Source organism: Asterias rubens, chromosome 1 (assembly GCF_902459465.1).
Source record: "Asterias rubens chromosome 1, eAstRub1.3, whole genome shotgun sequence".
Lineage (NCBI taxonomy): Eukaryota > Metazoa > Echinodermata > Asteroidea > Forcipulatida > Asteriidae > Asterias > Asterias rubens.
The window spans coordinates 18,395,383-18,418,118 of record NC_047062.1 but is presented as its reverse complement, the minus strand read 5'-3'; the positions used below and the strand labels follow the sequence as shown (position 1 = coordinate 18,418,118).

Below are 22,736 nucleotides of genomic sequence, written 5' to 3'. Positions count from 1 at the left end.
GAGCAATATATTGCTCCATGGTTATCGCGAGATGACGATATAAAAAGTCATAAATTTATGCCGTCTTCCAGAATAATTTTTTTATATCCGGACACGATATCTTACTTCAGTATGTCGCCATCCCGAGATAAATCATCTGAGGATGTCATGTCATAAACCTATAACTTACAAGATCAATCAATCCATCAATCAATCAATAAATCAAATGTCATTTTGTAGATCGCCAAAATCAAGAGTTTGTTCTAAGGCGCTGAGGCACAGCTGAATGGTTAGATGTCATCACTTCAGTGAGTTGTTTCAGGCCCGTCCCCGGGAAATCTGTCCATATGGAAAAACTAAGCCCATTGTTTCATACGCGAAAAACCAAAATGCTCAGGAAATTGTTGGGTAAAGATTCATGATGAGAGAAAATTCATGATGTAGGGAGCCTTTGAACACCCCGACCACAATACAAGCATTGATTCTCCGCCCAAAACGCGGGTGGGGTGGATGGGGGACATAGTATTCGGTTGGTAGCTGACCTACAGAATCTTTTGCCTTAACCCAAACCAGAAAGGACTGAACTTTGACCTGATTTCTGTATCAACTGATGCTCGGACCCGTACAGCAGACGAACTTCATGTTGAACTGTTACCCTGAGTGACGCCCGTAGCGACTGTCAACTTCATGGTGTGCAACTCTGACGTTGGTGATGCTATCCCGTCCATAGTAGACATTATGAAACAATGATTAAAACAACAAACAGTAAGTCCTTCACATGTGCGATAAGGGCAGGCAGGCAGCTGTTCTCGATTGAAGTGCCTTAGGAAAGTACAGTCGGCCAATTCGGCACATCGCCAGTAAGACTTTTTTGAACCATCACCTTAGAAAAAAAAAAGTATAACAATAAACGCGTGTCAAAGCAGGCCTGATTGGTTTGTGTTTGATTAACATATCCCATTTTGTCAATTTTAGTTTAAACAAAGACAAAGGTAGATATAAAAGAGGCGCCTGTACATTGTCAAGTGCAATGTGATCCGGTCCACCATTTTGAAACAAAATTAATTGAATGTCCTCATTTTCCCCCCATTTTTTTATTGCCATTATTAAATAAATATAAGAAATGTATTACTGTTAATTCTTTCTGTACATATTTATAGCCTGAATAATTAAATTGATAGATAAAGACAATTATACGCTGACGAGTGTGATACTGTATACAAGGCCATAGGCACTCAAGTGACAGCTGACAGCTGTCAGAAACAATCACTTTACTTTTTGTTTTGCATTCTTTGATTTTATCAATAGCGCCCTCCATTGATGTTGATGCGAGAGTGTTGGTGTGCGTGTGTGTGTGTGCGGTGTGTGTGATGTGACCTCGACCTATCATATCTTGTGTGAAGAAGAAGAAGAAGATACGACACAAATTATTGTTTTGTATGATATAATTGATTATTGGATCGAAGCACAATGTAAAGACCTTGAGAACGAAGGGATAGAGGTAGCTGTCCGGATCAGCGTCTTCGTGGGTTGCTGCCAAGATTTTAATTTAAAAAAAGGGTAAGTTCATGAGTTTTGAGACTTCACTTGGTCTTTTTTTCAAAATCTGCTTTTCTTTTCTTCCATTAATTAATCACTACAGTTTTATATACCAAGTCCGTGGTTCTGCAGCCTTCAAATGATTGAACAAATTGATCATGACAGATAGACAAATTCGGTGCGTGGATAATTACGAATAATTACACATTACATTGCATTACATTATGATTATGTAGAGTAACAATATTATTTAGATTTTGATCTCAACTCGATGCTTTTATTACTGATGAGACCACCGAGAGAGCCAAACGAGAAGAAAAAAGACAATGAAGAAATTTGAGTGTGAGATGTTGGAGGAAAACCCAAGAGAATTATTCCAGCGGAACCCTACTCCTGACCTAGAACTATGGGGTCCTGGGGGTCGATTTAAAAGAAAACTGTATATTTTGGGAATGGTATTTTTTTAAAGGGCAAAACGATTTGCGTGTGTTATATGACTATGAGATTCACCCTCTACACCAGCTCTGTTCGTGGAGACGATAGCAGAACGAACCTCATAGTTCTAGGAATAGGGAAACCCATGCAGTCAAGAGTAGGGCTTGAAAACCAAATCCACAAGAATGACATTTTGACATTACTAGTGCCTGTGGTGTGATTCGAACAGGGATCCCAGAGGTGGAAGGTGAGGCAAGACACCACTCACCAACCTGACCGTGTGACGTCAGGCGAGTGTGTGTGATTGTGTCTGAATCTGATTTCTTTTTTTAAGACAATGAAGAATTTTAAGTTTTAGACATGGGAGGAAAACCCAGACAGCTGGATATACAGGGACTGAACAAATCCAGCCTACTACATGGATGCAAGGCTCCATTTGGGTCCACTGAGCCAACCTCACTGCCCTGTGTATGTGATTATACAGAACAGGCTGGCTGGGGTCTCCTTCCGACAATTATAATTTTGATCTTCATTTTGTGCCCATTCCTATTATCATCATGCAGCCATCAAAATAAGCAACTGAACTATGAAAGGCTTTAAAACTTTTTTTCTCATTTTTTGCAATTTTTTTTTGGAAAAGGGACTGGCTCTGGTTTGCCCTATCTATTGCTTAACTAAGCAGTGAGCTTTGAATTTTAAACCCAAGGTTTTTTATCTTTATGATTCCCAATAATTCTAGGTTTGTTATTTCACCTTCCATTTGCCCTATGTCATTGCTTGCTCCTAGAAAGAATTCCTCCTAGAACTAGATGAGGTTCGTTCCGCTGAGCTGGCAAAACAAACCGCATAGTTCTAGGAGTAGTCATTGCCTTACATGTAGTGCCCCATGACACCTTACATTCAATAAAAATTGATAATTTCCTCATGGAGGTGGCCCTTAGATAAGAAAACACCTTTGCCCTTGCCCTTTCATGAACAAAGCATCCACGCATCACCAAGAACGAAGCAAGCCTGCAATCCAAAGTAAGTCTTTGTCAGGCAGACAAAAGACTTACAGACAACCAACCAATGATAGCTTAGATGCATTTTCCTTTCCAAAGTCACCAATTTCAACCAAATTGACCCAATGGTTGCCCGACTTATGGTCGTTTGAATATCGGCTGTCAGCACATTTTGACTGAAATCAATGAGAAAGACCATGCTATAGCGCGAAAACCGTTTATCGGATGGAGCTAAAATTTGAAGTTTGAGCTTGTTGAGTCAAGATTACCCCATAAACCAGATTTGAGCAAAGTTGAATAGGGTAGAGTTTTTCCCATTGGGTGATTTGACATGGAATGACCCAGAGAATTTTTATTTTATTTTTAGGGCTTGTTGAAACGGATGCTGTAAACTTGTACTGTATGTAGACATCCTTGTGTTGGCCTTTGCCCTTCACCATTCACATAAAGTGACTAGGTTGTGGTATTTTGTATTTTGTGCTATTGATTGGAGAATAAACATGTTAACAATCAATTTAAGTGCAGGAGATCATATTATATTTCAGACATTTAGCCTATTGATTGTGCTGGTTGTATTTCAGTGAATGTTTTTCAATTAGTGAGCCAGCCTCCTTCCCGTGCCTCTACACAATTATTGCAACGTACAGGGTGAGTCATAAAGAGGTTGATGATGTTTTGAGGATTGGTGATGTTTTTTAAAACACAGAAACAAACGACGCTCAAAAGTTCAGCATATTTTTTTTACAAGCTCTCTCACTGCTTAATAGAAAAGAGGGAATGAAAGAAATTGATCATGCCTAAGAGGTGTGACGTCTATTTTAATAAAGTTACTAATTTTGCAAGCTGCCCACGGAATACTAATAAAAAAATGGGCCCTTGGACAGCTACAAACACGAGTGTGTGAAGCAGGTATAACTTCTCTTAGAAATGATCAATTTGTTTCATCCTTTTTTATTCAGATGAGCAGGAAAGAATGCTTGTTAAACATACGTGTTTCACTGGGGTTTTGAGTGTCAGTTGATTTGTTTTTAAATCGTAAGTCTCGGTCAACTTCATTTTTACTCACCCTGTCCATGTAGGTTTCTTTATGGGTTTGAATTTGTTTACTAATCTCATGACCTTTTGACCTTGATTCATTTCAGATGAAGGGGCACTGGTCTGGATCCCATCGTGGGGGCAACAATTCATCTTTGTACCTACCGATTCACGCCAAGTTCCCGGTGCGTATCCTATTCCTTATCATCATCGCTCTACTGGCAGGAATACTGATTACCGTCTGGAATGTCTACCAGTTACGTGCTATGCAGGAGTCCCACATGACTGGCTTCCACTCAAAGGTAGAAGCAGTTGGCGGGAGTGATACCTCCAAACCGGTGTATTGGATCCACGCCAAAAGGGTCAGTATTATTTTAAAGCTATGTTTTGGTAATTGTTTCAAATGATACGTAAATTGCCGTTATTCACTGTTGGATATCAAATAATTAAATAAATCAAATAAATAAATAATAATGAAAGTAGCTAAGCATAACAAAATTATGATTTAAAACGAGAAAGTTTTCAAACAAGAGGCTTGCGCTGTTTTTTAGTAGCTACCAGGCACAGCTACCAGGGTTGTTGAGAGGTATCAATACTGCGCGCTGCCCATGGTAACGAGATTGAGTGTAGCACTTGTATTGTAAGCCCAATTTCATAGAGCTGCTTCTAAAATCACAAATTGGAATATTTGCAATATTTTTGTTTATAGTTGGTTTTACCATGATACCGATGTTTGTAGAGCACCGTAACTAAGTATTTTCCCGAGTCCTGTAAAAAAAATTCACAGGCATATTACTTGGCTGTGATTCGAAACCAATGACCTTAGCCATTTTCGAGCAGATGTCACACCAACTAGCCCAACGATATTGCCCAGTTGCCCTGTCACAGCATAATTTTGTTATGATTCAAAGCTACTTTTTGTGCTTAAAAGCAGCTGTATGAAAACACGCTCCCGAGGCTAAGTCATCTCGCTGTGTGTTTGCATCACGGTCGCGACACTTGTGTCCTTGAGCAAGACGCTTACAGTACATCTATAATTAACTCTCTTCACTCAGGAGTAAATGGGGACCTGTTAGGGCACAGACCAGACGGTTCCTGTAGTTAATTTAGCTGCGCTACAGCTGCATAATTGGCAGCAGAGGCTGTATACTCCCAAGGGAGCTGAGATTGTTTTAAAATTAAATAAAAGCCCCAGTTGCTGGGAGTATTAGTATGTGAGCGCCAAGATGGATTTTAAGAGCACATTACATGAAGCGGAGCCACCAATATTCCTCTTACAATATCTAAACCATTATTCCAATGTGAATGTGATGTCACACAGCCATAACCCCACCCCTTTGGTGTCAGAATACTAAAATAAATAAATCACTAAAACAAGAACCAAGGATGAGGTTTATCAAAGCTAGAAAAAATCAGAGTGGAAGACTGCCTTTAAGGCTGCTTTGTGTTGCAGTCATTCTGTGGACATTACTGTAACTGTCTGTGTAAAATAATACTGTCTTACTTGTAAGACATTGCTATTCTTTAACGCTAGCAAAACTCAGAGAATTGTGCTTTAAACAACTTTATGATTTAAAGGGAAGGTACACGTTTGGTAATTGTCACAGACCAGTCTTCTCACTTGGTGTATCCCATCATAACCATAAAATAACAAGCCTGTGAAAATTTGGGCTCAATTGGTGATCGAAGTTGCAAGAAAATGATGAACGAAAAAACACCCTTGTTGGACAAAATTGTGTGCTTTCAGATAAGAATAAAAGACTTCTAGCTAGAAGTCTTTTATTATTTTAGTGAGAAGTTACCTCTTTCTCAAAAACTACGTTACTTCAGAGGGAGTTGTTTCCCACAATGTTTTATACTATTAACAGCTCTCCAATGCTTGTTACCAAGTCAGTTTTTAAGTTAATATTTGTTTTGAGTAATTACCAAATGTGTACCTTCCCTTTAAGCAAAACTAAGCAGGATACCAGTCACAGTTTGTACATGTGACATGTTATTTTGGCCGGTAACCTCAACCTTGTTAATTCTTATCTCATTTTCCACCCTATGCAAAGCTTCAAACACCACTTTACAATGATGCTAGTTTTAAATTCATTTATCTCATGAAATCACTATGGCTTCTTCCTTAATTGTAACAGCTTGAGTCTGGTTACCTGGACCACATCATAAGAGTCTTTGAGCGTATTGGCTACAGCCGAGGGGGACCAGACTCAGAATGGGATGTGTTATGGACTCATGATTATCCGTTTACTGAGTTATCAATGGCTATTGAAAGAATGGAGAAACATCAAAAGGTAAGAGAGAACTTAGGTGCCTTGATTTATACCCATTCATTGTATATTGTGGGTTTCCGGGTCCTAGTTATGGAAGACAAGGAAAGATAATATTATTAATAATAATAATATCGAAGTCTTATCGAAGTGCATGTATCTACAAAACAAGGTACTCAAGGCGCTGAGGTTATACAAACTTCCAGAAAGATAGGTTATCACCATGATCACAGTGATGAATTCTGAGACCCAGTTATTTAGCACCTTATAAGGGTTTACAAGGTGCTACGGCGCATATAGCAGCCACAGCCAGGAACACCGGGGCGAACCCCTTCTCTTTTCGATAAGTGTACTGGGTTCTTTTACATGCGTTACACAACACATGGGACCAACGGCTTTACGTCCCATCCGAAGGACTTAGCAATGATTAAGTGTTTTGCTTAAGGACACAAGTGTCACGACTGAGGATTCGAACCCACACTCTGCTGATCAGAAACACCAGGGTTTGAATTCGATGCTCTTAAACGCTCGGCCACGCCACTTCCACAAGATAACATCTATTTCCTGGGCTCAATTCCATAGAGATGCTTAATATTGCTGTACATTTTTCTGCTAATCACAACTTAGTAGGATACAAGTTACATTTTGTACTATGTAAAATGGTATTTTAGCTGGTAACCTTATTCTGGTAAGCATTATTTTGTTTTACTTAGCATTTCTTTTTCCTTTTAAAAGCAGCTTTAGGTAATTGGGCCTTGGTCTTTTCTAACACTCTGTTATGTTAGCAAATCTTAAAATCATGCAGATTTTGAAAGTGCTGTGTGGGATGCAACCTCTACTCTGACATGACTTCTTCTTTTCCTTTCTTCTGCAGTTGAACCATTTTCCAGGGATGGGTTTTATCACACAGAAGGTACAGCTGGCCACATCGAACGTAGAGTTTGTTCCAAGAGCCTACAAAATGCCACAAGAAAAGGATCAGTTCTTAGCAGAGGTGGGTGTTTTGCCGCGTAGACACACATTCTTGAAGAGAACATTCTATCCCATCATGTTTCTAAAAAGAACTGGCAGTTGACAACTCCTTGTCGACCACCGGTTCTTTGCAAGATAATAAAGCAAGAAAAAACACCCTTGTTACACGAAGTTGTGTGCTTTCAGATGCTTGATTTCGGGACCTCAAATTCTAAATCTGAGGTCTCGAAATCAAATTCGTGGAAAATAACTTCTTTCTCAAAAACTAAGTTACTTCAGAGGGAGCCGTTTCTCTCAATGTTTTATACTATCAACAGCTCTCTATTACTCGTTACCAAGTAAGGTTTTATGCTAATAATTATTTTGAGTAATTACCAAACGTGTCCACTGCCTTTAATGAATATGATGAATTTAATGAATTGAATAGTTACAATAATATATGTTCCTTTTGCGTCTGTTTTTCTTCATGTAACTGGTCAGGCTTCAGAGAACAAGGAGAAACTTTGGGTGCAGAAAAGTAACGCACATCGAGGCATCAAAGTCAAACCAGTAGCAGGTCAGTTTAAGTTTTAATAAATGCTAGGGGAACATCTTGGAATATTGCTTTTTCATTCTGAATATTCTTTTCCTTCGGTTGACTATGTTCTTATATTTGTTTTTGTTTTAGAAGGCTCCAGACTGGAGCCTTCTCAAAAAAAAATCCAGTGGAACGTTCATCTGGAGATTAGATTAATAATTGAAATAAATACATTTACAGCATGAAAAAACAAACATTTTATTGAACATTGTGCAAAAAGTAAATGTTTATGCAACAGTGAGGATATTTTCATTAAAAAGTTGGACGAAGGAATATTCCAAACAAACTAGGTACTTTTTCTCTCTCACCCAGAGTGAAATTCTCTCTCCATAGCACGAATGCGATACACCAATCTGTTTTAAAACACTCTAGTGGGTTTTTGTCATTTAATTGGAAGATAAAATGCCATATGACCAAGAATCCTCCAATCAAAAGACAACAATCTACTAAGGCATTACACAGTAGCTGATGTTTCTGATGTATGTACTTCAACATTTTACCAAACTGAAAGTGCCTCATAGATTTTTTTTTTTTTTTGAACCTTGCAGAATTGGACCTGAATGCAGCCAACAGTTTCATCCAGGAGTTTGTACGTAATCCATTTTTAATTGATGGTCGCAAGTTTGATATTGGGATCTATACCGTGGTTACGTCCATTAATCCTCTACGTGTGTACATCGTTGATGATGAAACACTGGTCCGCTTCTGCGGCAAAGATTACCTTCCTGAGGATTTCAACGATGTAAATAAGTACGTGGTGACGGACGACTACACACCAATGTGGCTGGTAAAAACTAAAAAATTCCTTTAACCCCTCAATCCCCGCAATCAGCCTTCCAAATTGCCTTCCAATTTACCTCCAAATTTGACAAAGCTCCCAAAAGAAATTGTCTGGAATGAGATTTTATTTTACATGTTTCTTTGATGTTTTGCCAGTGAAGAATTTGTGTTATTATTCTTCTGCTATCCAATTGTTTTCTATGGTAATATAGTAAGGCCAAATAATAAAAGATACCAGTTGATCATCTGGATTTTTCAAAAAAGAGGAGGATGAGGGCCTTACTATTTACTATTTACTATTTTTTTTTTCAAGATGGCCGCTTAGTATTTCAAATCAAACAGGCCACCAATTCTTCAGTTTGAACCCATTGCAAACTTATTTTATACCTATTTGTTGCATGAGGACCTGTGTTAACAAAATGTACTATTAGTATTAACAGGGTCGGATTTGTAAAAAGATTTGCTGGTAGCAGACACTATTATTGTTTTATGAAACAGATGGTTACACATGTTTGAGAGCATCACGTCAGATTCAGCAAAAAACTCCTAGGCCAGTCCTTTTGAAAAGATGGAGTAAAAAAATATCAAATAGTAAAAAAAAGGATGTGGCCCCAAAAAAAGATGCGGCGGGGACGATCAATGTTTTTTTTTTTATTTGGCCTAATATAATGTTATGACAGTAATACGCATTTGTTGTTTAGCCTTTTGTCATACCCGACAGCGTCTTAAAGCACTCCTTTCTTGTTTTTTACAAAATATGCGAAATATAAGACGTATAAATTTACATAGCACCATGTAGTTGTTTACAAGCTGTCGTGGTGCGATTTGCAGCCAACCATGCCAAAAATCGGTGTGGTGAGATCAATCACCCCACGGAACAAGGTGGGGTGTCGTGGCCGAGTGGATAAGAGCACCGAACTCAAGCTCTGGTGCTTCTGTTCAGCAGAGTGTGGGTTCGAATCCTGGTCGTGACACTTGTGTCCCTGAGCAAGACACTTAACTACAATTGCTTCTCTCCACCCAGGGGTAAATGGGTACCTGTGAGGGCAGAGATGGTTCTTGTGATTGGTTTAGCTGTATACTCCCCAGGGAGCTGAGATGGGATGAGGAATGATTTAAGGCCCAGTGACCAGGGGTAATAATGTTGGAAGCACTTTGAGACACCCCTCGGGCGTGAAGAGCGCTATATAAAAAACGGTCTATTATTGTTATTAAGGTTGCTGGAGGAGCCTAGGGCTTCATCCAACATGGGAGGAATAAAGCCTGATGATGTAGAATATTTTCTAAACTCAAGACATTTCTTTCAATATTTTCTACAGATGCCATCTTTTGAAAAGTTGTTCAATCAGCAACATTTCTCCTTCAAAGAATCACTGAATTCCTACATAAGATCAAAAGGTGAGAATTGATTGCATTTTCATGGAGGAAGAGGCACCCATAACGACAAAGTGTTGTTCGGTTATAGATAATAACAAGAATAATAATACGCAGTTCTTGTATAGCACTTCATTAAAATGAATGCTGAATTGGGACTGTCTCTAAGAAACCAAGTACACAAATGTACACAAATGGAACAAACGGGTGCAAAAAAAAACACCCTGATTTATTCATCTTTATCGATAAAAAACTTTTTTTGTGAGAAATATACAAATTTGGACCCTTGAGAATCAAGAAAACGCATATCACAAAAACAAAACAAAAATCAACTTTTTTTGTTAACCCTCCCAACACTAAACAGCCCTGTTCTTTGAAAGTGGGCTGTGGGATAAGCGACTCGGTTTTTTGAGAGCTGGTTACAATTTAACATTTCAAATCTTGCAACATCTGTGTGGAAATAAAAATATATACCCCAAGTTACTTTTTAGTGAAGTGAGTTAATCTATTTGATTGAATTTTGTGTTTATATTCTCAGGAATGGATTCATCCAAAATCAACTCACAAGTCTATAGTGCAATTCGAAGTGTGTTTCTTAACAAACATCCACAGCTTTTAAAAGCTCTCAACAAATATCAACATAAAAAGTAAGTGATTAAGGGTTTATAAACTGCCTGAAATAAATTGCATGTAAGTGTTGGTAAATAAGTAGGATTATATGTTGTTGTTTTGTGTGGCATGCTTTGGCGGAGCAGTCAAGGGCACTGGATTCAAGCTCTGGTTTCTGATCAGCAGAGCGTGTATTTGTGAGTCCCATTTTTGGCACTTGTGTCTTTGAGCAAGATACTTTACCATAATGTCCTTTTTTTATGGGACATCAAACCATAGGTCCTGTGTTCTAAGAAGGATAGTGCATGTAAAAGAATTGAAAACACTTGTTGTGAAAGAGTTGGGATTAACCTTATTTGGTTCACATAGCAAGCACCCTCAGGCTTGTAAGCTAATATGATTAAGGTTATGCTCTGATCCATAACCAGGAATAAATGATAATATAAGAATTTGAATTTGTTTACTGTACTGGAAAGTACTTACTATACAGTGCTTAATGCACATCTGTGTGCAAAATGAATATTGAAGATTTACTTGTATTATGAATTAACGTTTGTTTCATTTCGCTTCGTATTTTCTTTTCAGTGTATTTTTTGAGTTGATGCGGTTTGATTTTGTTTTGGATGAGTTCCTCAATCTGTATCTAATGGAGGTAATTAATGTTCACTGCGTTTCATTTAATGTTTAGTCTTAGGCCAATGTCACACATGGCAATTTACAGGCAACCAGTTCCAGGCAATATCCAAGAAGAAAAGGCATTCACATTTGAATATTCACATTTTTCACATTTTTTAAGGTGTTGAAGACATTGTTTGGAAACTTAATTGTGTGCTACCGAAGTGGTCCTGTGGCATGCACTGTTAAGTTGTTGGTTGTTTCCAAGTTGCCTGTAAAAGTTGCCTCGTGTGACAAGGCTCTATATTTGCTTTGAAGGCATACAATATTGTTTTTAAATGAATTAAGACTTAGAATGTATAAGGTCTGAGTGGTCATAGTATTTAACATCGCGGTAGGGTCAAAGATTGGTATAAAGTACCCAAAAAATACATGACCGTATAAACTTACTAGAGCAGAAGTACTGCAAACATTTAAAGTATGAACTATTTTGAGAAATTATTCCCTTCGGTTCTGGCTGTTCATGGTGGTTAATTTAAGCAGCTTTCTCCCGTAACGGTGATCAGAGACCAAACGCCAGCTAAGTTAAGTACCGCAGACGCTAGTGACAATACTCAAAGACATTTTTGATTGGAATTAAGTCGGTTCACACTTCTTGCGAATGTAAATGTGGTACAAATTTTGACGTCACAAATTCGCAACAAATAATATGCGTCAGTTGACTTGTGTTCTACTCCTGCGAAACATTCGCTGCAAAAACAACCCTGTGACACCAAAATTCGCTTTGCATAGTATGAACCTGGGTTCAGTCGTTCAGACAATAGCCCTAGACCAAGGCCAATAACAGTAACATAAATTATGAGATTATTATTTTCACGGTTCAAATATTTCTCTCCATAGGTCAACATGTCGCCTAATCTTTCTTCCAATCACTTCATGCCAAACAAGTTTTTATACGAACACGTCATCTTTAACATCTTGAGTGTAGCTGGTGTAGCAAGAAATGTTCCACGCAGCCTAAAAAAAGGGTAAGTATTGAAATGGGTTACTTCCTCGTGCAAATTTCAAATTTACATTCTAAATATTTAAACTATTGTATGCAAGTTTCAAACTTGTGCTGTTAAGTTTTAAAATATAGCCAATGCTCTAGCCAATTATGTCATTTACCAACCTAAATTTGGCCATAAAATTTACGTGCTCTGCGCACTCGTCTGATTGCGCCCTCTTTGGACTCAATCTCATAAGGCCTATTTAAACACTCTCGACACTGTGATCACATGATTAAACATGGACACAGGATCCCCCTCTCGACCAATCAGAAGCCTACAATTATTCATTTTGGACAAACACCCAAAATGTAATGTAAGTTTATACTTGGTTAATTACTTAACTTGGTAGGAGGCATGATATTTTTCCTAGTCTTGTTTTTCAAGTTGTTTTGACTGGAGTAGGCCGTAGATGTGTCAGTGTGACAGGGTACAGTTCTTATTGTCAAGATTTGAAGAAAAAAACAAAACTATTCTCTTTTTGTTTCTTGTCCAGTCCAGAGGATGCCAGAACAATGGAAGTGAGTGAGAAGGATATTCTGGTTAAATCAGACGTCTGTGGCAGCTCACAGTGCATAACATGTGTCTCAAGTGTAAGTATCGAAACTTGATGTGTACAGATAAACATTGAAAACTTTCATGAAATCTTACACGCTGTTCAAGATAATTTTCATAAAGGCAGTGGACACTATTGGTAATTGTCAAAGACTAGCCTTCACAGTTGGTGTTTCTCAACATATGCATAAAATAACAAACCTGTGAAAATTTGAGCTCAATCGGTCATCGAACTTGCGAGATAATAATGAAAGAAAAAACCCCTTGTAACACGAAGTTGTGTGCGTTTAGATGGTTGATTTCGAGACCTCAAGTTCTAAATCTGAGGTCTCGAAATCAAATTCGTGGAAAACTATGGCACTTCAGAGGGAGTCGTTCCTCACAATTTTGTATACCATCAACCTCTCCCCATTACTCGTCACCAAGAAAGGTTTTATGCTAATAATTATTTTGAGTAATTACCAATAGTGTCCACTGCCTTTAATGCTTAGGAAACTAGAATGAGATTCTGTTTAAACTCTTGATTGATAGACATCCTGTATCTGTACACTTTGTTTTTTATATTACCCCTTTTAATTTGTTCACATTTTCAGACTATAGATTTATGTCCAATGCTCTGCCGCCCCCCACCCCAAACAAAATAAGAAATAACTAAAAATGCAACGATTGCCCTCTAGTGAATTTTTATTCAAATTTAAGGTTGAAGTGTACAGAAATATTGTGCGCAAACTGACTACATGTACATGCAAAGCTTACCTAGTGATTTGTTCAAATAAAGAGTTGTAGCGTAAAGTGAAGTATTGTGCAAAAAATGTACTTACAATGCAAGGCTTACCCCTTATGATTTGATCATATTTAAGAGTAAAGCATTAGTTTATGCCCCATATTGACTGAAAATGTAAAACTGTTTGTGGTTCGTTCAAACTTAAGGCTGCACCTTCAAGTTCAATGCTTTGCCCTTGTGGGTTTTTCATAACCTATTGTTTTCATTGAATATCTCTCCGAATTTTTCAAGCATACGTCTTAAATGCTAAGAAAACACGTTTTTGTGATTCATGTTGCTGTCTTTTTATTATTTTTCTTTTTAGGAATGCCAGCTTTGTTTCAAGTGCCTAGTTCCAGATCAGATTGCAATGTTGAAAGAGTCGTACTATGAGCATATTCATCGCCAAAGTACTAGAAGAGTCTACCCCGAACCCATGGTAAGTCCAATCATCATGCTTTGGATCTGTGTCTGGTACCTTGCATACAGCTCTGACAATGGCATTCCTAATTCTCTTATCACAAAGGAACCAGACTGTCTTTTTCTTCCAGCCTCGGTTTGGTTACATTGGGTCGAATGGATGGAAAAGCAAGATGGCAGCAATCCTCAATAATGAATCTGTATCTCATGGACTAGGTTATTAACAACCATAAACACTATAATAGGCTTGCCATCACTGGGGTCAAACAATGGAAGCCTACATAAGGGCACGCACCACACAAAACTCTCTGTCAATGACGGGTCTTCCTTTGACATCATTGAGGGCACTGTTTTAGCTTGTGCTCATTTGCAAGGGGTCTACTCCCTAACCAAATATTCATGTTAGGCTGTTTATATTTATTGCTTACAATATTTCCCTGCACATTCATTGTTGAGTTTTGCAGAGCAAAAAATTAAATGATGTCATTCTCACACTTGGTACAATGTCAGCGAGAAATTAATGGGAGGTCAAAGGTTATTACGGACAGGGATTGACATGCTCCATAGCAGATCTCTGGCGTAATTCATGAGCCTTGAAGTGTGACATCAGATGTCCAGGCTAAGTTTGTTAGTGATATTTTGTTGTACAGGATGAAATACTAGCCTCCTTTTTTGCTGTTTTGACCTCAGTCACAGGACGAAGCGTTACATTACGATACCACCAAAGATTCATCGCTGACCCCAAACGATCGGGTTCTGAGAGAATGGTTCAGAGCGAGATGCCGTGAGGACATCTACTGGTGTACGTAACACAGAGAAATCTACTGGTGCACATAACATAGCGACATCTACAGGTGCACGCAACACAGGGACCTCTACTGGTGCCGTAAAATAGATGCATCTTCTGATGCATATAAAACAGAGGCCGAGTTGTGTATAGAGATTCACAACAACGGGAGAGCATGTGAAACCAGAAGGCATTGCAGCTGAAGACAATCAGATAAGTTTTTAAACTTTTGTATTAATAGTACTGGTTTTTCTATAAAGAAAGTTTATTCTACAGGTTTCCAGAGAACCTGAATCTTGTCTGATACTTTGCTAATTGCCTTTGTGCCACATGAAATGTTCCAGTAGATATTGAAACTTCCCACATAGGTGCCTTTTCCTAAGGGAAACAAGGAGGAAGTATTAAGCCTGCCTGCTTGAAATTGGGTCAGGATCTAAAGAGATCCTTTTTAGATCTACAATATTCTGTGTGTTCTGTTTGTGTGTGCCGCTTGTTATTAGTACACTTTTTATTGCAAATAACCAATGAGTACGTTCCACAGACACTTGTAGAAAGAAAGCGTTTTAAACCAAGAATGTGCACAGATATCTGAGCAACTTTTAAATACAATTTTTTTAAATGAGAAGAGCTCTTTTAAAGTATACAAATTCCCTTCACTTTTCAAATGAAAATGCAGTCATTATTTATGCAGGACGATTACAAAACACACTGAAATATTTATAGTAAATGAGTCAAAAATTTACATTGGATTCCAACTCTTATTTGGTGACATTTTAATATTTTGATCATGTCATTGCTTATGGCTTGAAGCAATTACAAATCAAGTTTAAGACCTCTGTTGACCCTATTAGTACTCTCGGGGGAAGCCTTATGAATTGGAGATAATTGCTTTATTACAGAACTTTTTTAAAACGTAGCTTTCAGGCGAGCCACTTTTTTAACCCTATTTTAATGAATTTAAAGAACCACAGACTAAATGTCCATTGTTAGTACTTGGTTGGAATAGAGATTGTTAAATTCCTCTAGTTTTCATGGTTTGGTGACATGCTTAGGGCAGTCAAAAGTTTCAACAATTTCCCGATCGTACAGAGAGTACTACTTTTGAAGACCTTGTTCCTTCCTCCCCCAAAGTCAACATTTGTCTTTCAAAATTGGTGCATATTATCTAAATATCAACATTTTACCATATTTTTAAAGTCGAACGTTCTCTGAACAAATTGGAAAACCTACCCCTGTGTTATTATTTTGTATGACTGTGAAATTGTTGAAAATTTTTGAAGGTCTTTTTATTGAAGTACTATGGGTTTTATAGGATGGTAGGTAATTAGCCAATTCCATGAAATTTATGCCAACTACATTCATGCGTGCATACAGACACTGTTGGTTGACAAACGCCAAAGACTTGTCCACACGATAGACGTATAACAGCATTTGCGTCACGCTACCATCGGCATATACAACAACAAGGCAGGGTGTTCCCTCATTTTGCACAACGATAGTGTTAGTATGTACGCATGATGTGTAATTGACATAACATAGGAAGGGTCTGTCCTTTTGGAACTTTTTCATTGTAAAATGGAAGGAAAAGAAACAGTATTGCAGAGTAGGATAATTTTTTTATGAAAATCCTATTTTTTAGTCATTTTAAAAATCATTCTGATGGTTTTGAATGATAGTTTTAGTCTGCCAGCCTGCAATGTTTTTTTTATATATTATGTTGTAAATGCTTTGAGGTTTTTTGTTTAGACTTTGTTTTTTAACGTACATGTAGTACGGTCAGAGATATATATGTGCTGCTGAAAAGATGCAATGATAAGGGATCCAAAAAGGCTGATTAATTTAACAATTACTTATCCTGTTATAGGGACAGGCATATCCCCATACTGTGATTTGGGCACTGCCTGGTGATCAGTCATGATTCTGTATCCTTTTCTTTCATTCTGTGCATTCTTAATGTCATGTATTTTTGAACATTTTTATGTAAGTGGCGCAATATATGTTCAATTGTTATCAATTATTAGTAAATGTTCTGCACATAAATCCCAGTTAGGTGCACAATTGTACAATACATTTTATGATGGAATGGTTTTGGCAAATGTAAATGAAGAGTAGGAAGTTTTTTAAATTCATGTATTTCTGATTTTAACATGTTTTATTGATTGTATAGCTCTACCCATAAGTCCTCAAATGTTTAATGGAGCGTTGGAAATGTTGTCTCAGGAAGACAGAATCATTGCCAACGAGATATAACTGAAATTATTCATGATTATCAACAATAATGTTATCAGTATTAGTTATTATTAATTTTTTAAGCAGAAATATAACAATAGTGAGACTAGAAGTGTGTTACAAACAAGGTTTTCTCAATCTGTGTGCACAAATTACATGTATGTTAGAGATAACTTGTCAATGTGGTAAAAGTGGTTTAGCTTGAGGCTGTATTCTCGAATTTGAATAAATTATGAGCCTTACATTTTTGTCAAAAATTTGCTCAAATTTATAGTCTTTAGCCTTGTGTACTGAGCAATTTTTGCTTGGAAAAGCGACAAGGCTCCTTGTGTACTAGCTTAGCCTCGTGTACTTAGCGATTTATGCTTGAAAAGTCACAAAGCAATTTTTGCTTAGCAATTTTTACTTAGCAATTTCTGCTATATAGCCTTGGGTACTTAGCAATTTCTGCTTGAAAAAGTCACAAGTCTTACACTTAGCAATTTTTGCTTGAAAAAGTCACTAGCAATTTTTGCTTTAAAAAGTCACTAGCAATTTTTGCTTGAAAAATTCACTAGCAATTTTTGCTTGAAAAAGTCACAAGGCTAAAAAGGCTTATAGCTTTGTGAACTTGTCAAATCTTGCTTGAAAAAATCTATAAGGCTAAAATATAGCCTTGGGAACTTGTCAAATTTTGCTTGAAAAAGTCTTCAAGGCTAAACCTGATGAACTTGTCAAATTTTGCTTGAAAAAAATCTATAAGGCTAAAATATAGCCTTGTGAACTTGTCAAATTTTGCTTGAAAAAGTTTTCAAGGCTATATATAACCTTGTGATATTGTCAAATTTTGCTTGAAAAAGTCTGTAAGGCTAAACCTGATGAACTTGTCAAATTTTGCTTGAAAAGTCTACAAGGCTTATATTATAGCCATGTGATCTTGTCGAATTTTGCTTAAAAAATCTACTGCCTTGTGAACTTGTCAAATTTCAGACTCGAAGTCTGGCCGAAACCAGCGTGGTGATCACCCATTAGAACCCTTCAGGGACTTGCCGTCCCGGTCCCTCCTTTACTCTCCCACACAGTAAATCATCCACACCTAATTGGGGATAAACATGACGGACCCCAATCCATTACTGGTGCAAGCAGTAAAAGTCATGTCCACCTGGTACGGGTAGGATTTGAACCGGTGTCCCAGCTCTGGATTGCATGCAGAATGGAACTACATGTATCCAGTACACCATGTCGCCACAGTGCCCGCTGGTGTTTTGAGATGATTTTTACACTACTTAAACTGCACAAAAACACATGGTTAGTGCAGATTTTTCGTGAAATTGTTTATGTCTGGAGAAAGGTAATACAATTGTAGCTTTGGGTTCATGACTTGGCTGACACTGGACATGTCACTAAGTATTGGTAATTATTGTCAAAGACCAGTCGAGTCACTTGCTGTATCTCAACAATATGCATAAAATAACAAACCTGTCAAAGTTTGAGCTCAATCGGTCGTCGAAGTTGCGAGATAATAATGAAAGAAAAAACACCCTTGTCACACGAAGTTGTAGGCGTTTAGATGGTTGATTTCGAGACCTCGAATTCTAAATCCGAGGTATCGAAATCAAATTCGTGGAAAATTACTTCTTTCTCGAAAACTACATCACTTCAGAGGGAGCCGTTTCTGACAATGTTTTATACTAGCAACCTCTCCCTATTACTCGTTACCAAGTAAGGGTTTTTGCTAATAATTATTTTGAGTAATTTCCAATAGTGTCCACTGCCTTTAACGCTCATTAAACGCCATCACGGAGGTCCTCCACTCATGATGCCATCGATGTACTTTTTACATTGAACTTATTATCTAACTTTACGCCCCTCCTGTTTTTTTTAATTATTATGTAAACTTACCCCTGTGGTTAAACACAACAAAATTAATTTGAGGACACTCATGAAAAGACAATTTTAACATAAAAGTAGCGAGGGGCAAAACCAATTTTTTCCCCCAGCATTATCATGGTTAAACAAAATCATAATAGTATTATTATTTCTTTGTTTTTTGGCACCTTTGTGAGTGACAACTTTTGTAATGTTTTAGGGATTATTTTAAGCAATTAATTTAAAGCGATTTGTATTTAGTAGTGGAAATGGATTTCTCTCTCAGATAGTGATGTGGTGTGGTTCGTATGGGGGATAATGTTTGTTGAATTTCATTGTTTATGCTGTTGCGCTTGGTATTTTTAACCAGAATTAAGAAAGGTGTATTAACTTTGCGCGGGATCCCGAGTCGAGACTCTACAATCCTCCGACAGAGGGCGTGATTCCTATTTTAATACCTAGTCAGATACCCTAAACCAAATTTAATGCTGAACGTATGGATGAAGTCAACCTTGATAAATCACGTGCTTCTTTCCATTCAGAAACGCATGCTGGAACAGAATTTCTCTAAAACATGGACGGAGAGGAGTCATTTGCTTCTTCGAGAGAATTTTGCACGCAATTTGGCTCCATTTTACCGTTTCCTGAAAAAGGAACGGTAGTTATGAAATGCAAGACATGTCCTCACAAAGTAAATGCAAAAAGTAAGTTTGGGATAAATATATTTCTTCTGGAAACCGGAGCTTGTGTGATTGACCTCTTCACTTGTTTGTGCGTTATTTATATAAAAGGGGTAGGCGGGGTCGGGACGTGGGCCAAGGAGGCGGTGGGGGAGGACCCTGATGCATGATCGCAACACTCAGAATATTTTTTTTTTTATAAAAAAAAGTATTTATAAATAAAATAGTAGACAATTAATTTCAAAAATTCAATATTAATTTTGTAATTAACAATATATCGGCCTACCTATGTACTACTCGAGTCTAGTCTAGGCCTGTCTGTAGGATTAATGATGGATAACTTTCCGTATGGCGCCACCACTTTTTCACTCTTTTTTAGAAAAAGGGATATCTCATTGAGGTAAATTAGATACTATATAGTATATTATTTCATATCGAATGAAAAAGTGGTGGCGCCATACAGAAACTTTTCCTTAATGATTGCCTTTTATATCATCCTTTGTAATGATTGCATCCTGGTGGCTCATCCGCTGTTTGGTCATGTTATTATAATTTATCATTTTGTTTTATTAACTATAGAATATATACAGGGCCACACTCAGCTGACCCTAACCCTGATCGCATCCACGAAGCCTTGGATGCGTGGATATGTTGGCCGCGATCAGTCAATTTGCGTGATCTTTCGATTGCGCTGCGTAATTGAAAGATCAATTGGTCGATTGGTCGATCGCGCAATGAACATCTTTGCGCGATTGACCGGTCGCGCTATGAGTATTTTTTCCGTGATCAGCCGATCGTGAGGAAAGGCTGATCATGCAGGAATGGGTCTGCACGATCGACCGACCTCAAGAGCGCAGTGCCATTCCCGCACGATCGGTTGTTCGCATATGTTCGTTGCCGAATGTTGCGCAATCGACCGATTGTTGTGCGACCAATAGATATTTCAATAGCACAGCGGGATCTATCAGTAGCGCAGCGTGATCGGTTGATCGCGCAGATTGACCGATAGCGCCCAACAGATATATTTATTGGAGTGGCCCTGTATTCTATTAAATTGTACTAAAATGAAAATCTTTTTTAGTTGCGGTAAAACAACCTAAAAGAAATACCCTTGGCACAACCACTTTTTGATTCGATATGAAATAATATGGTATCTAATTTACCTCAATGAGATGTCCCTTTGTAAAAATGAGTGAAAAAGTGATGGCGCCATACGGAAAGGTATCCCCATTGACTGTCTGACTTGTCTTTTTTGGAAATGAATGTTTCAGATTTTCAAATCTTACATTATGATGAGGCATGGTCTGTGCTGTGCAACCTGCTGGTGCCGAGCACTCATGATTTCAAAATCGACCAACACACGTTTTAAAAAAAATTTTAAAGTTAAAATAACATTCCTATCATTCACAGATTTTCAACAAAATGTAACACTTGTGTAAAGTTGTGTTTATTAATATTATCAGTGAATTTTTTTTTCTTTGTATCACTCAGCAGTGACCACATATATCACTACCACTAGCACAGACAGCATTATTTTGAATGAATGAAAAGTCACTTTTTGTCTTCCTTCTCATTACAGCTGCATTACATAGTGTGGTCTATCATGCGTCTCAACTCTCTCAAGAATGTTGAAGGTCATCACGAGGTCGTCGGCCAGAAAGACCTAGGACCACTGGTGAGTGAAACACTGGAGTTTTATCTTAGGAAATGTCCAAATTGTTTAGGTTTATATCTTGATGTTTACATACAGAAATGTTCGTACTTTATTGTTGTTTAATTGTGTATACTATAACTATTTTTTACTTCAGAGGTTTCATTATTTATATTTAACTCTGAATGAACAAAAAAAGGTGTACAATTAAAATCTGTGAAAAGGGTTCACCCCCCACAGGGAAACCTCCGGCCATTTTTAAAATTGGACTTGGTATATCAAATTTGATGAAATTTATTAGGTGATTTATTTTATATGGCATCTTCTTTATTATGTGGACCATTTGTAAGTCTGAAATTCGGACCCTGATATTTTCATAAGTGAACGCTTTTTTGTTTATTTATACATTGTAATAAACTAAGAGGTACCTAGCAAGATATCATACACAATTTTGACAGCCCATGCCTTTAAAATAAATCAAGGTAGAAGATTTTGAGTTCCTGATGTTAGCATTTTTGACAGACCTTAACAACCTGTTAGATAATTGAGGTATTTAAATGATCAAAATGTCATATTTGCAGGGCATTTATTTAACTTTTGAATGCGCAGGTGGTGGGGGATGTTGACAAATAATTTAACAGCATAAGACGATCAAAGTCCGACAATTAAAATAACAAAAAATTGTGTTTAATTGAAAAATGTGCAACTTCATTTTAAAAGCATTTTTTTTAAATTTGGTAATATTTGGTAAGGAATAGTTTTCTTTCAGAGGTTTTATATTTAACTCTTAAGAAGAGCAAACTTCATTGATATGGGTTCGCCACCCGCAGGGAAACCTCTGGCCAATTTTTTAACTGTGTTAAATTGATAAATTTGCCACTTCATATTAGGTGATTTATCATTTGGTAAGTTTTGAAAAACAAGCCCCCAAATATTTGGTTTTATATTTTTAAATCTGAAAACAGAAGAGCAAAAATTCAGTGACAAAGGGTTCGCCACCCATAAGGAAACCCCTGGCCGATTTTTGATTGAAAGTTGCGCCACTTCAAATTAAAAGTTGACATTTGGTAAATTTTGAAAAATAACTTCAGCCCCTCCAAATATTTTGATATACAAATAGGTTTGTTTTATTTCAGAGGTTTTATATTTTACCTGTGAAAACAGGAGCAAAAATCAGAGACAATGGGTTCGCCACCCATAAGGAAACCCCTGGCCAATTTTTTTGAAATCAATTGTTTGGAGAAAAAAAACTTGCATAATTTGTTGATGTATCGAAATCTTTACCTCGAATGGATTCATCGCTACTGTGACAGGGTTTGCTTCTTTCTGTTTTCTCAGCAAGTAAAACCAGTAGACCTAGTTTGCTGAAACTTTCACAGTTTTATTTAATCTTTCTATATTTTGTCCATTAATCATTGACAAAAAACAAACTTACGGCCCTACCTTTTAGGCGTGAAAAAACAAATTTGTTTTTTCAATGCTTGGTTATTTTTCATCACTACTTAATTTCATTTTTGTATCTGGTCTGGTTTCAGATTGACAGGGCATGTGCCAAGTGCGGTCACGATGGA

The 22,736-nt window shown here is 37.4% G+C and overlaps 1 protein-coding gene and 1 long non-coding RNA gene across 3 annotated transcripts; both read left to right on the top strand.

Annotated features, from left to right (window-relative positions):
* The first annotated feature begins 1,350 nt into the window (after positions 1-1,350).
* Positions 1,351-17,481, top strand: LOC117295637 (probable tubulin polyglutamylase ttll-15). 2 transcript variants are annotated; one of them, XM_033778355.1, is made up of 14 exons: positions 1,351-1,539; positions 3,536-3,602; positions 4,097-4,351; positions 6,128-6,283; positions 7,134-7,253; positions 7,712-7,787; positions 8,357-8,595; positions 9,908-9,986; positions 10,501-10,609; positions 11,157-11,223; positions 12,087-12,214; positions 12,729-12,825; positions 13,876-13,989; positions 14,661-17,481. In XM_033778355.1, the coding sequence occupies exons 3-14, from the start codon at positions 4,097-4,099 to the stop codon at positions 14,778-14,780; spliced, it is 1,560 nt and encodes a 519-aa protein (XP_033634246.1). In that variant the 5' UTR covers positions 1,351-1,539; positions 3,536-3,602; the 3' UTR covers positions 14,781-17,481. The 2 variants fall into 2 exon arrangements, with proteins under 2 accessions (XP_033634246.1, XP_033634238.1); XM_033778347.1 differs by lacking the exon at positions 3,536-3,602.
* A 2,017-nt stretch (positions 17,482-19,498) lies between these two features.
* LOC117298912 lies at positions 19,499-22,736 on the top strand. The gene is made up of 3 exons (XR_004520015.1): positions 19,499-19,538; positions 21,094-21,189; positions 22,701-22,736. It is a non-coding gene; the product is annotated as an uncharacterized LOC117298912 (long non-coding RNA).

Excerpts from the sequence above, each read along its gene's own strand:
- LOC117295637 (XM_033778347.1), top strand. The coding sequence starts at position 4,097 with ATGAAGGGGCACTGGTCTGGATCCCATCGTGGGGGCAACAATTCATCT. Across the intron at positions 4,352-6,127 it reads ATTGGATCCACGCCAAAAGG|CTTGAGTCTGGTTACCTGGA; the intron begins GTCAGTATTATT and ends TAATTGTAACAG. Across the intron at positions 7,254-7,711 it reads AGGATCAGTTCTTAGCAGAG|GCTTCAGAGAACAAGGAGAA; the intron begins GTGGGTGTTTTG and ends GTAACTGGTCAG.